This window comes from Dendrobates tinctorius, unplaced genomic scaffold (assembly GCF_039654945.1).
Source record: "Dendrobates tinctorius isolate UK_male_01 unplaced genomic scaffold, ASM3965494v1 ptg000143l, whole genome shotgun sequence".
Classification (NCBI taxonomy): Eukaryota; Metazoa; Chordata; class Amphibia; order Anura; family Dendrobatidae; genus Dendrobates; species Dendrobates tinctorius.
This window is the reverse complement of record NW_027361810.1, coordinates 14249717-14265731: the sequence shown is the minus strand read 5'-3', so window position 1 is coordinate 14265731 and position 16015 is coordinate 14249717. Positions and strand designations below refer to the sequence as shown.

Sequence of the window (16015 nt, the reverse complement as noted above, 5' to 3'; positions counted from 1 at the left end):
AACTATCGACGAAAGCTGCAATGAGACCGAGATAACAGAGAAAAACATAGATAAAAGCTGCAGCAATCATCGCTGCAGTGCATCTCACCTGCTGCAGACCATCGCCACCGGCAGAATCTGCAGAAAATAACCCAGAGATCTAAGCTCATAATACCCATCATTATCTCATTACCCTGCAGCATCTTCTGACTTATGTTCATGGGACACGTGGTCACGAGCGGCAGCTTTTCCCCAGCTTTCTACAGATCCAGAATGGCAAGATACGCCGCATCGTTATGTTCTGTTCCCAGGAGGCTCCAGCTGGAGACGCAGCGCTGTACAGAATATAACAATAATGGACACGACTGCAGGCGTTGCACAGAAGGGTTTATTTTGCATTTGGAAAGGCAATAAATGTTCATAATACAGAACCGGAACAGAGCCAAATATACAGGACACGCAGGAACCGTTCATGGGCAAGATATATATTGGGTCGCTCCAGATGAGATTCGGTACTGATCAAGGGGACAGCGCTCCAATGCCAGGGGGATAAGATCGTCAATAGGAATAGGCTGTGAATGTCTCAGCTCCGCCCGCGACATACATGGATTGCAGGACCTGAGGTCCGAATCTAGACACTGCACCCCAAGACCTGAGCACTGCAGCACAATAACACTGCACCCCAAGATCTGCGCTCCGTATGGGGACACTGCGCCCGACCTCAGCTCCGTAATCTATACACTGCACCCGATCTCCGCTCCATACGGGTACACTGCACCCGACCTGAGTACTGCAGCACAATAACACTGCGCCCCAAGATCTGAGCTCCGTATGGGGACACTGCACCCGACCTAAGCTCCATAAGGGTACACGGCCCCCCAAGAGCAGAGCACTGTAGCACATTAACACCGCCCCGAGACCTGAGCTCTGTACGGGGACACTACGCCACAAGACCTGAGCTCCGTACAGGGACACTGCACCCCAAGACGTGAGCTCCGTACGGGGACACTGCGCCACAAGACCTGAGCTCCGTACAGGGACACTGCACCCCAAGACCTGAGCTCTGTACGGGGACACTGCACCCCAAGACCTGAGCTCCGTACAGGGACACTGCGCCACAAGACCTGAGCTCTGTATGGGGACACCACCCCAAGACCTGAGCGCCGTACGGGGACACTGCACCCCAAGACCTGAGCTCCGTATGGGGACACTGCGCCCCAGGACCCTGCAACAATCATCAAGCTCTTCCCTCAATGCAGTGACATCTGTGCACTCAATCTCCATCTGTTGCTGCAGCCAGAAAAGACCCCGCATCTACTAAGAACCTATCAGTTTCCCGGGGGGCCTGAGATTTACACCACTATTTTAGTCTTCCATTATAAAAACAGGGACATGAGGGACAATACATAAACCTAACAAGGATTTTCGGGAACAGCGGACAATTCCGGGGGATATTAAAGGGGGTGTGAGATACCCATCAAATACTTTTAACAACATTTAAAGGCGCCAAATACTGGAAAAAACAATCAGCATGGTCGCTGGGGATCCATTATTTTGGCAGAGGACATGGAGTGAAGCGAATGCTCAATGGCCGCTGATCTCTATGGGCAGTGAACATAATAACCGAAGGTGGGCGGACGCAGGGAGGCCAACTGACCTCTGCAGAGCATTGTGCCCCTATTCCCAGCATTAAGGGAACATCTCTACATTTGGGTGAAGGACAATCCACGATTCCTTCACAGTAAAGATGGATCAGATCACCATAAATCAAGACCCCCGCACCAACTGCTCAGTGCCCTGATGATAATCCCCCTGAATATCGAGGGGAGCAGATGAAATGGACTACACTAACAAGCGGAGGAGTGGCCCTATAACTACGGGCCACAGCAGCCATCACCTTACTACGCCCTGGACTAGCGTGAGGACATCAGAAGAAGGACGTGTCCGACGAGAAGGCTCCAGCGAGTCTGAAGTCATCTTTGGTGAGGACGCTGTACATGCGCTGGGGCAGGGCCTTGGAATAAGGGGCCGGTCTGGACACGGTGGTCCGCAGGATGACTTCACGGCCGGCAGGGGAGGGGAAGTCTGTTCCGGACAGCAGCTTCTTGTCATCAGACGAATTAGACCTCTTGGGCTCTTCGTCCATCGGGGCCATCATTGCCACCTGAAACAAAGACAATATTCATCACAGGCATTGCCACGGCTGGGACTTGGGCCAAGCATGGGCGTCATTGTTGGTCTATGCTCACTAGGGACACAAGAGGGGTACAGGTGTGAAACATCGGGGGTCTGTGGCATTTCTGCTGTTTTAGTGGGGTCACACGTTGGGCTCAATGTCCTGGGATGAAAAGCTGCATCCTGCGTGTTCTACTTGTACCAGATCTGCTAATTGCGGAGGATCTCAAAAATCAGGACCCCTCTGATCAAACATTTCTGCCTCATCCCGGGAAGGGGGGGGTGGAGGTCCTATTTAGCTGAATCTCTGTACTCTTGTCATAGAAAGCTGGACATTTAGTCCCAGCTACCAGAGAGATAAATTGGGGGAGCGCAGTGGTCCGCTAGGATGGGTCTGTGACTTGGCAGTCACCGGACCTGCCGCCTCGATGTCGTGGGATGGGGCGCCTTGTGTGGTGGCGGTTACATTGTATCTATGTGTCTGGATGGAGCGGGTTAGTTAGTGACTTAAGGTGACGCTCCGGGGGTTCTCCGCTCATTACACACAAGTCATGGGGTGAGGAAATGAGGTAGAAATTCTGGATGTTACCTCATCAGAAGATTCAGTCAGCTGGAGAAAGGAAACCGGGGTGAGAGATAGAGACAGTCAGCCGAGGACGGCTACGAGAGGTTAGACAAACAGTTTAGTACATGCAGCATGACATTATGCACAGGCATGGACGCCATGATGATGGAGGGGAAGGCGGGGGGGACGGACATTCATAGAGGGGCTCGGCCCAGCGTCAGCCGTCAGTACCCGAGTAGTGGCAGGAAGTACAAGATCTATAGAGGGGGTCATTGCAAATAGCCCCTTCGCCAGTGACGCCACCTGTCCGTCCAACCATCGCTGATCTGATGTCATTATTGTTAGTGTGCGATCGGTGAAGGTCTCACACTCGCACCCCTAAGGGGGATTACCAGGTGCTCAGCATGGTGAGGGGCTTTGGGATTCCAGCACTGATCAATGACATTCCTACAGGTCAGACCCCCACTGAGCACACATTGGGGGGTCGCTCCTTATACAATCGCATTTGAGTCCTGTCACATCTATGGGGACTGTCAGACCTTTCCCATAATGTTTCAGCACGTTGGGTTTTTTCCCCTGTGATAAATGGCGTCAGGCGGCTGCTCATCTCCCCCAATATCTATACACACGTGGAGCTCAGGCTCGGAGACTTGTCCACTAGACCCCACTATCTGTACAGCAGGTAAGCGCACTCTGACATGAACTGATCGCGGAGGCTTGTCCACTAGACCCCACTATCAGTACAGCAGGTAATCGCACTCTGATATGAACCGATCGCGGAGGCTTGTCCATGAGACCCCACTATCTGTACAGCAGGTAAGCGCACTCTGACATGAACTGATCGCGGAGGCTTGTCCACGAGACCCCACTATCTGTACAGCAGGTAATCGCAGACATGAACCGATCGCGGAGGCTTGTTCACGAGACCCTACTATCGGTACAGCAGGTAAGCGCACTCTGACATGAATCGATCGCAGAGGCTTGTTCACGAGACCCTACTATCGGTACAGTAGGTAAGCACACTATGACATGAAATGATCACGGAGGCTTGTTCACGAGACCCTACTATCAGTACAGCAGGTAAGCGCACTCTGACATGAACTGATCACGGAGGCTTGTTCACGAGACCCTACTATCGGTACAGTAGGTAAGCACACTATGACATGAACTGATCGCGGAGGCTTGTTCACAAGACCCTATCAGTACAGCAGGTAAGCGCACTCTGACATGAACCGATCGCAGAGGCTTGTTCACGAGACCCTACTATTGGTACAGTAGGTAAGCGCACTCTGACATGAACTGATCGCGGAGGCTTGTTTTCCTTCTCGCATGTTTGTCCTGAGTGTGGAATGGAGACAAAAGCCGCTGCCTGTTTCTTGTGTCTCCCCGTCTCCGACAAGAAGCAGGATGTCTGCGCCCGGCCCCGCAGTGCCAGATAATGAGAGGACATTAATCAAACACAGAAAACAAGGTGTCCTGATCTGCCGTCACCTCGGAGGAGAGTGTACCGCGCGGCGGTGAGGAGCGTGTCATTACAAGCGCCATTTCTCCCATGTTCTTCGTTATCAAAGCCCGACTCACCCGCTGAGCATTGACAAACATCTTGTGGATGATGCTTCCGGCCGGACCCCTGCACGCTCCGATGATTGGCACCTCAGGCTGCTCCAGAAGAAAACTCACAAACCTGTCACCCAGAAGAGACCAGAGATCAGCGATGACAGCAGAGAGGAACGTACGGAAGATGACGGGACCGGAGACCACCTCCACCATCATCATCACCCTGCACGCACACATCTGTCCCAGAGATGGCCGATACAGACCCCACCACCCACCAAAAATCAACATATCTTGTTATATCTGTTCCTGGGAAAGCTGGGTGAGCCCGAATATGGCCGCCAAGTGTACTCCACAGCTTTCCTACACTCCTGAATGACAAATAGCTATGTATTTAGATCTCCTGTTATGGGGGAGTTGGGGTACGTTCACACTGGAGTTTCTAATGTGGATTTTGGAGCAGAATCTGCACATGAAAAATCGCTACAAATCCTCTTTGTATAAACATCCTATTCATTCCAAAAGGGACACTCGCCCTCAGTGCACACGGTGCTGTTTTTTACGCATGTAGAAAAGCAACATGTTGATACCTGAGGGAAACAGGGATAACCTAAAACTGGGTCAAGTTCAATTTTTAAAGGGATGATCCAGGACTAGCAAAACATGGCTGCTTTCTTTTTATTCTTTTAAGACAGCACCATCCTCCTCTACAGTTTGCTTGTGGTATTGCAAGTTGGTTCTTTTCTGAAACTATAGATCGGTATGGCGCTGTCTTTGGAACGGAAGTTTCCACGTATTTCCTATTTCAAATGTAATAAATGAAGATTTGCCAGTTAAGGGCATTTAGGCTTCAGACCTAGAGTTCAGCAAAACGCTTTGCAGAACCCTGATACAGCGGCCACAATGGTGGTCCATCATCACAGGACTGGAGCCGTTATGCTCCTTATGCGCCTTTCTGATTTGTAGGCCCCCACAATGTTACAACCTATGCCTCGCTGTGGTCGCAGGACCTACAAATCGCTAGAGGCGCCCAGGATGTTACGACATGCGTCTCGCTGGGGTCGCAGAACCTACGAATCACTAAGGGCCCCCCATGATATTACGACATGCGTCTCACTGGGGCCTACGAATCACTAGAGGCCCCACACGATGTTACGACATGCGTCTCGCTGTGGTCGCAGGGCCTACAAATCACTAGAGGCCCCACACGATGTTACGACATGCGTCTCGCTGTGGTCGCAGGGCCTACAAATCACTAGAGGCCCCACACGATGTTACGACATGCGTCTCACTGGGGCCTACGAATCACTAGAGGCCCCACACGATGTTATGACGCACGTGTCGCTGGGGCCACAAGGCCTACAAATCACTAGAGGCCCCACACGATGTTATGACGCACGTGTCGCTGGGGCCACAAGGCCTACAAATCACTAGAGGCCCCACACGATGTTACGACATGCGTCTCGCTGTGGTCGCAGGGCCTACAAATCACTAGAGGCCCCACACGATGTTACGACATGTGTCTCACTGGGGCCTACGAATCACTAGAGGCCCCACACAATGTTATGACGCACGTGTCGCTGGGGCCACAAGGCCTATAAATCACTAGAGGCGTCACACGATGTTACGACATGCGTCTCACTGGGGCCACAAGGCCTACAAATCACTAGAGGCGTCACACGATGTTACGACATGCGTCTCACTGGGGCCTACGAATCACTAGAGGCCCCACACGATGTTATGACGCATGTGTCACTGGGGCCACAAGGCCTACAAATCACTAGAGGCCCCACACGATGTTACGACATGCGTCTCGCTGTGGTCGCAGGGCCTACAAATCACTAGAGGCCCCACACAATGTTATGACGCACGTGTCGCTGGGGCCACAAGGCCTACAAATCACTAGAGGCGTCACACGATGTTACGACATGCGTCTCACTGGGGCCACAAGGCCTACAAATCACTAGAGGCGTCACACGATGTTACGACATGCGTCTCACTGGGGCCTACGAATCACTAGAGGCCCCACACGATGTTATGACGCATGTGTCGCTGGGGCCACAAGGCCTACAAATCACTAGAGGCGTCACACGATGTTACGACATGCGTCTCACTGGGGCCTACGAATCACTAGAGGCCCCACACGATGTTATGACGCATGTGTCACTGGGGCCACAAGGCCTACAAATCACTAGAGGCGTTACACGATGTTACGACATGCGTCTCGCTGTGGTCGCAGGGCCTACAAATCACTAGAGGCCTCACACAATGTTATGACGTGCATCTTGCTGGGGTTGCAGGGCCTACGAATCACCAGCGGCGTCCAGGCAGGATACCAGCAAGTAGAAGGAGCTTTGCAGGGCTCTGGGCTACCAACATGGCCACTGGACCAGGATCCTGCAAATCACTTAAGCAGTTCTTCATTTAGGATGGACCCTTTTATCTTATGTCTATGACTAGCATCGAGGATCTCCACTGCCTCGTCCATGGCAGCAGATGGCCCTATGCATCATAAATACTTCTCTAGATCTTCCTTTCCCTCTGCGTCGTCACATCGTTCCGTCCCGAACTTGACCTTGAGCGACCGAGCTCTGGCGATGGTGGCCTCCACATTAATGATTTGGTTGATTATATCCTGTGAAAGAAAAACAGAAGGATCAAATGAACCCCACAAAATCCACTGAGACTCCGCCACCCCTTCATGGATGCCTGGTCCCTCACCTCCAACTTCTTGTCTTCGGGCCCAGGGAAGCGCAGAACTTTACTGGAATGAGAGATGATGCGTTTTATAGAAGTTCTCACAGAAGGAATATCTTCTACTATTTCTGTAGAAAGATCAGAGGACATGAGTACAACCACCATCATCTATAGAGAAGGTGCAGTGTCATGTAATACGGGGTGAGGATTGGAGTCACCTTCTTCTTTGACCTTGAGAAGAGCAGCATGGATGACACATGGGAGGAGATGGCGGGTCAGGTCTGCAGGTTTCTGGACGGCCAAGTAATGGAGAACCTGAAGTGTAGAGGGTGAGAGGGTCATCTCATGTCCTTAAAGAAGGTCATAGACCCACAAGTCATCTCCAACATAGGGAGGCAAGATATTAAAGGGTTATTCCTAAAAAACTAGGCATCCTCTACCCTCAGGATCTTGCTGATCACCGCGGGTTTGACTGAACCTTGAATTGGAGCGCTGGAAATCCACAAACAAGGCACAGCGTCCCTGGCCTGTACGAAGGAGCAGTGGCGCATGTATGGCCTCCTCTGCTCAAGGGGACTGCCGGGCTATGGGAATGCTGCCTGATGGGACTGCCGGGCGATGGGACAGCCACCTGATGGGACTGCCGGGCGATGGGACAGCCACCTGATGGGACTGCCGGGCGATGGGACAGCCACCTGATGGGACTGCCGGGCTATGGGAATGCTGCCTGATGGAACTGCCAGGCGATGGGACAGCCACCTGATGGGACTGCCGCGTGCAGGGCTATTTCCAGCAGTCCTATAGACAATAAACAGTGGAGGTCGAGCACGTGCACCTCTGCTCCATGCGGGATGAGGCTAGAAAGCCCCAATCTCGGGATCGCTGGAGATCAGACCCCTAGTAAGGTTAGGTTTTTTTTAACAGAATAACAATTTTCAAAAAATGTTTTTCAGATTTTCTTATTGTGATTCTGTATTTTAATTAGTTTATGCATTTTAGTAGCGAAAGATCAGGTCAGAGAATCCTCAAGTTTCCAGACAAATACAAAGTAGATGAGAATCCGGCGAGAGCAGAGGTCTGGTGTGCTGGGGCCGACCGCTGCTCATTGTGCCACCGCTCCGTACAGACAGGAGGACGAGATGCGGCTAATGCCGATGCCGCAGAATAAGAGCCTGAACAATGCGGCCTCATTCTCCTCAAGTCGCTGCCATGGAAACCAGAGCGAACGGCTGCATTTTCTTAAGTACATTTATATTTATTGCTTTACAAAAACAAACTATAAATAAAGAAAATAAAGACAAAGCAGCAGAAATACCCGAGACTACACCCAGCGTAAACCGGGAGGAAGCAAGAATGGGAAATTCACTGAAGTAGAAATCAGACGCAACCGGCAGTGACACCGCACTAACCAGAATTGTACTAAAGAAGCCAACCACGTCATACTCCAGAGCTGCACTCACTATTCTGCTGGTGCAGTCACTATGTACATACATTACTGATCCTGAGTTACCTCCTGTATTATACCCCAGAGCTGCACTCACTATTCTGCTGGTGCAGTCACTGTGTACATACATTACTGATCCTGAGTTACATCCTGTATTATACTCCAGAGCTGCACTCACTATTCTGCTGGTGCAGTCACTGTGTACATACATTACATTACTGATCCTGATTATACTCCAGAGCTGCACTCACTATTCTGCTGGTGCAGTCACTGTGTACATACATTACTGATCCTGAGTTACATCCTGTATTATACTCCAGAGCTGCACTCACTATTCTGCTGGTGCAGTCACTGTGTACATACATTACTGATCCTGAGTTAAATCCTGTATTATACTCCAGAGCTGCACTCACTATTCTGCTGGTGCAGTCACTGTGTACATACATTACATTACTGATCCTGAGTTACATCCTGTATTATACTCCAGAGCTGCGCTCACTATTCTGCTGGTGCAGTCACTGTGTACATACATTACACTACTGATCCTGAGTTAACTCCTGTATTATACTACAGAGTTGCGCTCACTATTCTGCTGGTGCAGTCACTGTGTACATACATTACTGATCCTGAGTTACATCCTGTATTATACTCCAGAGCTGCACTCACTATTCTGCTGGTGCAGTCACTGTGTACATACATTACATTACTGATCCTGATTATACTCCAGAGCTGCACTCACTTTTCTGCTGGTGCAGTCACTGTGTACATACATTACATTACTGATCCTGAGTTACCTCCTGTATTATACTCCAGTGCTGCACTCACTATTCTGCTGGTGCAGTCACTGTGTACATACATTACATTACTGATCCTGAGTTACATCCTGTATTATACTCCAGAGCTGCACTCACTATTCTGCTGGTGCAACACTGTGTACATACATTACATTACTGATCCTGAGTTACATCCTGTATTATACTCCAGAGCTGCACTCACTATTCTGCTGGTGCAGTCACTGTGTACATACATTACTGATCCTGAGTTACATCCTGTATTATACTCCAGAGCTGCACTCACTATTCTGCTGGTGCAGTCACTGTGTACATACATTACATTACTGATCCTGAGTTACCTCCTGTACTATACTCCAGAGCTGCACTCACTATTCTGCTGGTGCAGTCACTGTGTACATACATTACATTACTGATCCTGAGTTACCTCCTGTACTATACTTCAGTGCTGCACTCACTATTCTGCTGGTGCAGTCACTGTGTACATACATTATATTACTGATCCTGAGTTACATCCTGTATTATACTCTAGAGCTGCAATCACTATTCTGCTGGTGCAGTCACTGTGTACATACATTACATTACTGATCCTGAGTGACATCCTGTATTATACCCCAGAGCTGCACTCACTATTCTGCTGGTGCAGTCACTGTGTACATACATTACATTACTGATCCTGAGTTACATCCTGTATTATACTCCAGAGCTGCACTCACTATTCTGCTGGTGCAGTCACTGTGTACATACATTACACTACTGATCCTGAGTTACCTCCTGTATTATACTCCAGAGCTGCGCTCACTATTCTGCTGGTGCAGTCACTGTGTACATACATTACATTACTGATCCTGAGTTACATCCTGTATTATACCCCAGAGCTGCGCTCACTATTCTGCTGGTGCAGTCACTGTGTACATACATTACACTACTGATCCTGAGTTACCTCCTGTATTATACTCCAGAGCTGCGCTCACTATTCTGCTGGTGCAGTCACTGTGTACATACATTACATTACTGATCCTGAGTTACATCCTGTATTATACCCCAGAGCTGCACTCACTATTCTGCTGGTGCAGTCACTGTGTACATACATTACACTACTGATCCTGAGTTACATCCTGTATTATACTCCAGAGCTGCACTCACTATTCTGCTGGTGCAGTCACTGTGTACATACATTACACTACTGATCCTGAGTTACATCCTGTATTATACTCCAGAGCTGCACTCACTATTCTGCTGGTGCAGTCACTGTGTACATACATTACATTACTGATCCTGCGTTACCTCCTGTATTATACTCCAGAGCTGCCACTCACTATTCTGCTGCAGCTTATTGCTCTGCCTCTGTGTGCACGTGGACGGGGAAGGACGGGAGGATTGGCTGTTGGCAGACATTACTTGTTATGTTCTCATCCTTCCTGTGCTATAACTCTCTGAGATGAAAAATGGAGAAATCAGGCGACATGCAGATAATTAATTACCGATCGGTCTGGGGGAGGGGAGGTCTGTGCAAACCAAATTAGAAGATGAAGGTCAGCCATGGTTATCACAGGAGAGGAGCCGTCACCGTGTTACTGGCCGCCTTACAGAAGACACCGCTGAAATCAGAAATCAATGCTGATGGAACCAGCGGCCCTTACTGGGAACCTTCCGCCTTATACACACAGTAACGTCCCTGCTCCGCTGATCCTAGTCACCAACTCTACATACAGCGAGAAATGTCCGAGTAATAGCAAGGGACAGAATTCCAAAATTACACGGTGTTCGCCATTCCTGAAGGGGTTATCCATTGCTTTAAATCTTTAGGATAGGTCAGTAATATCAGACTGATGGGGTCCGGCGCTTGTCCCCCCACTGATCAGCTGTTTGCAGTTCCCGAGATGCCGCATCTTCAAACAGCTGATCGTTGGGGTGCAGGGTGTTGGACCCCACTGATCTGATGCTGATTTTCTATCCTAAGCATAGTTTATCTGTAATTAAATCGTTGACAACCCCTTTAATTCCCTAATTCCCTCTTTAAGTTACGTCCCTTTAACAAGAATCAGACCTCCGACTTCTCACCTTTTCTGCCTCCTTAGTGTCATCGAATAATCTGCGCTGTCGTCGTGCGGGCGTGGGTCGGGCCGTCTCCCAGGCTTCCACCCACATGTTATTGGGGATTTTCATCCGGGCACTCAGTTCCCCTTTGATGACTCTGTTGCCACTTTCGTCCTCCACCTCCTCCTCGATGTAGTCCCGCGGGGAGTACCACCTGACGAAGTCCTCCAGACAGCAGCCGGGGTTGGCAGCCTATGGAAGAGCAGTCATACAAGTCACTGGGGATGAAAATGGCAGCACATCTGCAGGGGGCTCCGGGGCAGGGAGATATCTGCAGGGGGGCTCCAGGCAGCACATCTGCAGGGGGCTCCGGGGCAGGGAGATATCTGCAGGGGGGCTCCAGGCAGCACATCTGCAGGGGGCTCCGGGCAGGGAGATATCTGCAGAGGGGCTCCAGGCAGCACATCTGCAGGGGGCTCCGGGCAGGGAGATATCTGCAGGGGGGCTCCAGGCAGGACATCTGCAGGGGGCTCCGGGGCAGGACATCTGCAGGGGGCTTCGGGGCAGGGTGACATCTTCAGGGGGCTACGGGGCAGCCTGACATCTGCAGGGGTCTCCGGGGCATGGATATACCTATGGTGACAGCTGATTTGGGGGGTGCCAGGTGTAAGAAGTGTTTAGGGTCACACTGACAATCATCAGGCATTAAAGCAATAACCATATCCATAATCTCTAATTAACAGCGCCCCCAGTGGCCAAGAATGAGAACCCCATAAATCTCTACCTTGGGGCATCTGAGGAAAGATTTGCAGGTCTTTATTCTGTCCTGACAGGTAGGGTCCCACATACTGACACAGTAAATTATACTCCGCTCCTCGCAACGCTCCGGACACATCAGAAATACCTTAAACGATTCCATGTCTGACAGCAAGCAGGCGCTCTGCATCCGAGCCCGTAGGTGCGCCCCTTCCGCGGAGGTTCCCAGTTTAGCTAAGACCTCAGATTGTTCCTCGAGCAGGTCTTCTGTCATAGGCGCTGGTTCCTGAAACAGTCGAAATAAGCAGAACTGAGTGCTTGCTGCGGCAGCATTTTCTCCGACCTGCGCTCCCGGAGGATTTTTTACGCCTGGTAACTTGAGGCATTGGAAAATCTCAAATTAGTCGGCTGGGGAAGCGCTAACAAAAGTCTCGCCATTGTGAGTGATGGATGAGTGCGAGGGCTCGGAGCCTTTCCAAAAAGTGCACGGCCCGCGACATTTCTGTGGCCGCAGTCTGTGACTCCACCATATGGTCATAGCCATCCAGAACAATACAAAAAAAATCCTGTTCGACCACAGATCATAGGATCGTGGTGCAAAACTACAACTCCCAGCATGTCCTGACAGCCACAGAGTCACAGGCTGGAGAGCTTCAGTCTATATGGCATATTCAGCATAGGATGGGTATGGTGCACACTTTTCTCTGAGGGGCTTAATGGGGCCATATGGGACCTCCGAGGTAATAACCCAATACTATTCACTGTTGTGGGGCACATGGAGGGGTCCTTGGCTCAGGACCACTATGATTGTCTCATTGTATTTCCTAAAGTTTGAATCAGCTGCTCGTGAGTTTAGAATACTTCCCATTCAGCAAGCAGAGAGTTAAAAATACAGAGAAAGTGATGAACAACTTATATTGGAAAGTTGCAGAGTTTTTTTTTTTAGTGATAGGGGGTCCTCCGCCTCAGTCCCAGCTGAACACCCTCTCCCCCAAGAAATGTGACGTCTCAGAATACACCTAAAATTCACTTTTATACTCCATTGCTCCCTGTTATCAGTCACAGAAGGTTTATGGAGAGTCTGACTGTGGGGGTCTTCAATGGAATCATTGTCAGATAGTTCAGGACCACCGCCCCCCATATATGTGACATGTAGAGGATATGAAATCCCCCTTTAAACGCATCTATCGCTACTGACACTACCCGGCGGGTGGGTGGTCTACGCACAGGAGGGTGGGGGGCGAGACCTAGGCACTATATTAAGTAGGAGTAGAGGGAAGAAAAGCACATGTCTCGGAGAAGTCGGATTTTACCATAGAAACTGATAAAGTCTCGTGTTTCCACAGCAGCGGAATATTCTGGAGGAAGAAATGCAAATCAGAGAGCGAGTATATATATATATATATACACACACACACACATGTATATGTCAGCCCTGTGCACACACGGCCATCAGGGCTACAAGCACACAGGTGAGACATTTAAAAGGTTTTTCCAAAATTAGAAAAACATGGCAAGTGCCTCCCCCCCCAGTCTACAGGCTGTGTGTGGTAATGCAGTTTAGCCCCATTCACTTCAATACAGCTGAGCTGCAATACCAGACTCGTCCATGCACAGGGGTGGTGCTGTTCTCAGATGAAAGCAGTCATGTTTTCCTTCTTCCAGACAACCCATACATTGGGTGAACATGAAGTCTGGGTATAGATGTGGCCGACAGACACTCCAGACCGCTGTATGACAGATTTTCAGCCTCTTGGTGTAAATAAGAATATTTCTACTCACTGACAACAAACAGACATCTCAAAGAAGTGGAGGAATTCAACCACAAATGATATTAAAAATGTGCAAAACTTTCCAATCTAGAACCATCACAGAAGGATCTTTGGGTCGGGCTACAAACACATGGCTGCTTTCTTTAGAAAACAGCGCCACCTCCATCTGCAGGTTATGTCTGGTATTGCAGCCCAGTTCCATTAAAGGGTACATACACTTTTTTTTTTTTTTTTTTTTTTAATTTAGCAGAGCATGAAACGCTGAGGACCCGGAGCCCCAACAGTCGCTGAAAACACTTGTCATATGTATGCTGCCGAGGAAGCAGGAGCGCACACAGAGCGGCGTACGGGCTCCATGGGAAGTCTATTGTACACCGCTCTGTGCAGGAGTTCAGCGCTCCGGACACTTGGCCACATGTAACAAGTGTTTCCAGAAGCCGGTGAAGGGTCTCAGGGCCCAAACCCCCCATTGATCCCCAGCCAAATATTCGGAGAATAAAGTGTAGGTACCATTTAAAAAGAAAGGAAGCGAGATGCAATACCAGGCACAACTCATGGACAGAGGTGGCGCTGTTTTTGAAAGCAAGCAGCCTTGAATCTCTACTCCTGTCCAATCCCCTTAAATCCCAGCAGCCTACACTTTGATGCCTAAACTGTCTCCCCGTCAGACGGTCTATAATCATGAGTGGATTAAAAAAGAAAAATTAAAGGGGACATCCATAATATCCCAGTGTTTCCAAAAACAAGTCTAGAACTTATCTATATACTGATAAAGAGGGTACTTATTTTGGAAGTAGGGTAACATTCATGTAATTCTTTCCTCATTTTTTCTTCTTAAAGGGATATTACTACCAGAACAGAATGCTATCACTTTATGATCGGTGGCGGTCCGACTGCTGGGAACGCTATATATGAAGGCGGTCTGAATACTGAGCCACAGCTGCAAACCGATAAAGCGGACCAGTCACCAGACTGTGCATGTTTAACTGGCCACACCACAGAAAAGTGGCTGCAGACCTCAGCAAAATACAGATTTTATTCTAAAATATTTTCCTCTCTGTTGAGAAGAGATCAGCTTGCAAAATTTTGGTTATAATTTATGATAACTTCAATGGGGTGAGATTTGTTTGTGGGGGGGGTCGTGTACTTCTTCCCCTGCATAACGTTGACGAATCGTAAGCAGGAGGCGTCATGCAGGGGATAAAAGATACAAGAACACGCCCTCAGAGTTCACATTACAAATGCCTTCAGATCTAGATATGTAATGACAAACAGTCCTAACCTCTGCACCAACAGTACAGTGCAGAGCCGAGTGCGAACACAAACGCCTTCTGATCTCTCATGGTAGTGAGTGTGGCTTGAGCGAGAGGGCGATACAGCAGAGCTGAGTGATTACAAACACTTCCAGTTTTCCTAACACAGCAGTCAGTACTCCCCCACCACCACTGACTGCCATGAAATGAAAGATGGAGGCATTTGTGATGAAACTCAGCTCTGCTATATTCTACATAGTAGGTGCAGAGATCAGTGAGAGCAGGGCTGTGTGTCATTATATGTCTCACAACAGAGAACGCTAACTCTAAATTTATTTAAGAGTGTGTCCTTTTTCTTCAGCTGCATTATGCCTCCTGCTTATGATTGGTCAGTATCATGCATGGGAAGAAATATACTCCGCCCACAAGAAGAATAATCCTGGTAACGCCCCGTTGCGTTTAGCACAAGTTATAACCTAAACTATACATCTCTCCAAAGAAGAAGAGAAACTAACAAACACGTTTTATTGAGCTCAGAAGCCAGTATTTCATGATGCGACCAAATGTGTTCAATTTGGTGAACGGTCCACCTTTACTAGTTTTTCCCAGTGGTGCACCGTTGGTTCCGGTCACTTGGCTGTGCATGGAGCTGCAGCCATTCACTTCAGCGTGGCTGCGATTCTCCTGCACAGCAAGGAGAAACCCTGAGGACGCTTTTGTTTTCGCCGAACTGGTGCCGATCACCAATGATCATAAAATGATGACCTCTCCTAGAGATGAACCACAACTTTTTGAGATGGGGTGGGCAAAAAAATGGTAAAATGGTAATATCCTCCTCCTTCATTGGAGGTTCTTAGCAGCAGAGATACAGTACTGATCGTGGAGAGCAGGGATTTTTGTTTGCAACTTCTTTCCTCCCTCTGAAATGGCTGATAACAGAGAATAGCAGCTTATGTTCTATAGCACAGGAAAAAAAAAAACATATGATC

General features: G+C 49.2%; 1 protein-coding gene across 2 annotated transcripts in view; it reads right to left on the bottom strand.

Moving 5' to 3' along the window:
- Positions 1–353: 353 nt before the first annotated feature.
- The window catches only part of RAB3GAP1 (RAB3 GTPase activating protein catalytic subunit 1), a 110792-nt gene continuing 95130 nt past the window's right edge, over positions 354–16015 (bottom strand). The window contains exons 18-25 of one of the 2 annotated variants that reach the window (XM_073545536.1): positions 12150–12287; positions 11270–11497; positions 7189–7285; positions 6995–7098; positions 6793–6908; positions 4301–4403; positions 2744–2764; positions 354–2143 (exon numbers count right to left, since the gene is read on the bottom strand). In XM_073545536.1, the coding sequence (XP_073401637.1) occupies positions 1907–2143; positions 2744–2764; positions 4301–4403; positions 6793–6908; positions 6995–7098; positions 7189–7285; positions 11270–11497; positions 12150–12287 (1044 nt within the window). In that variant the 3' untranslated portion in view covers positions 354–1906. The remainder of the gene's footprint in view (positions 2144–2743; positions 2765–4300; positions 4404–6792; positions 6909–6994; positions 7099–7188; positions 7286–11269; positions 11498–12149; positions 12288–16015) is intronic. The other variant, XM_073545537.1, reaches the window with a different exon arrangement.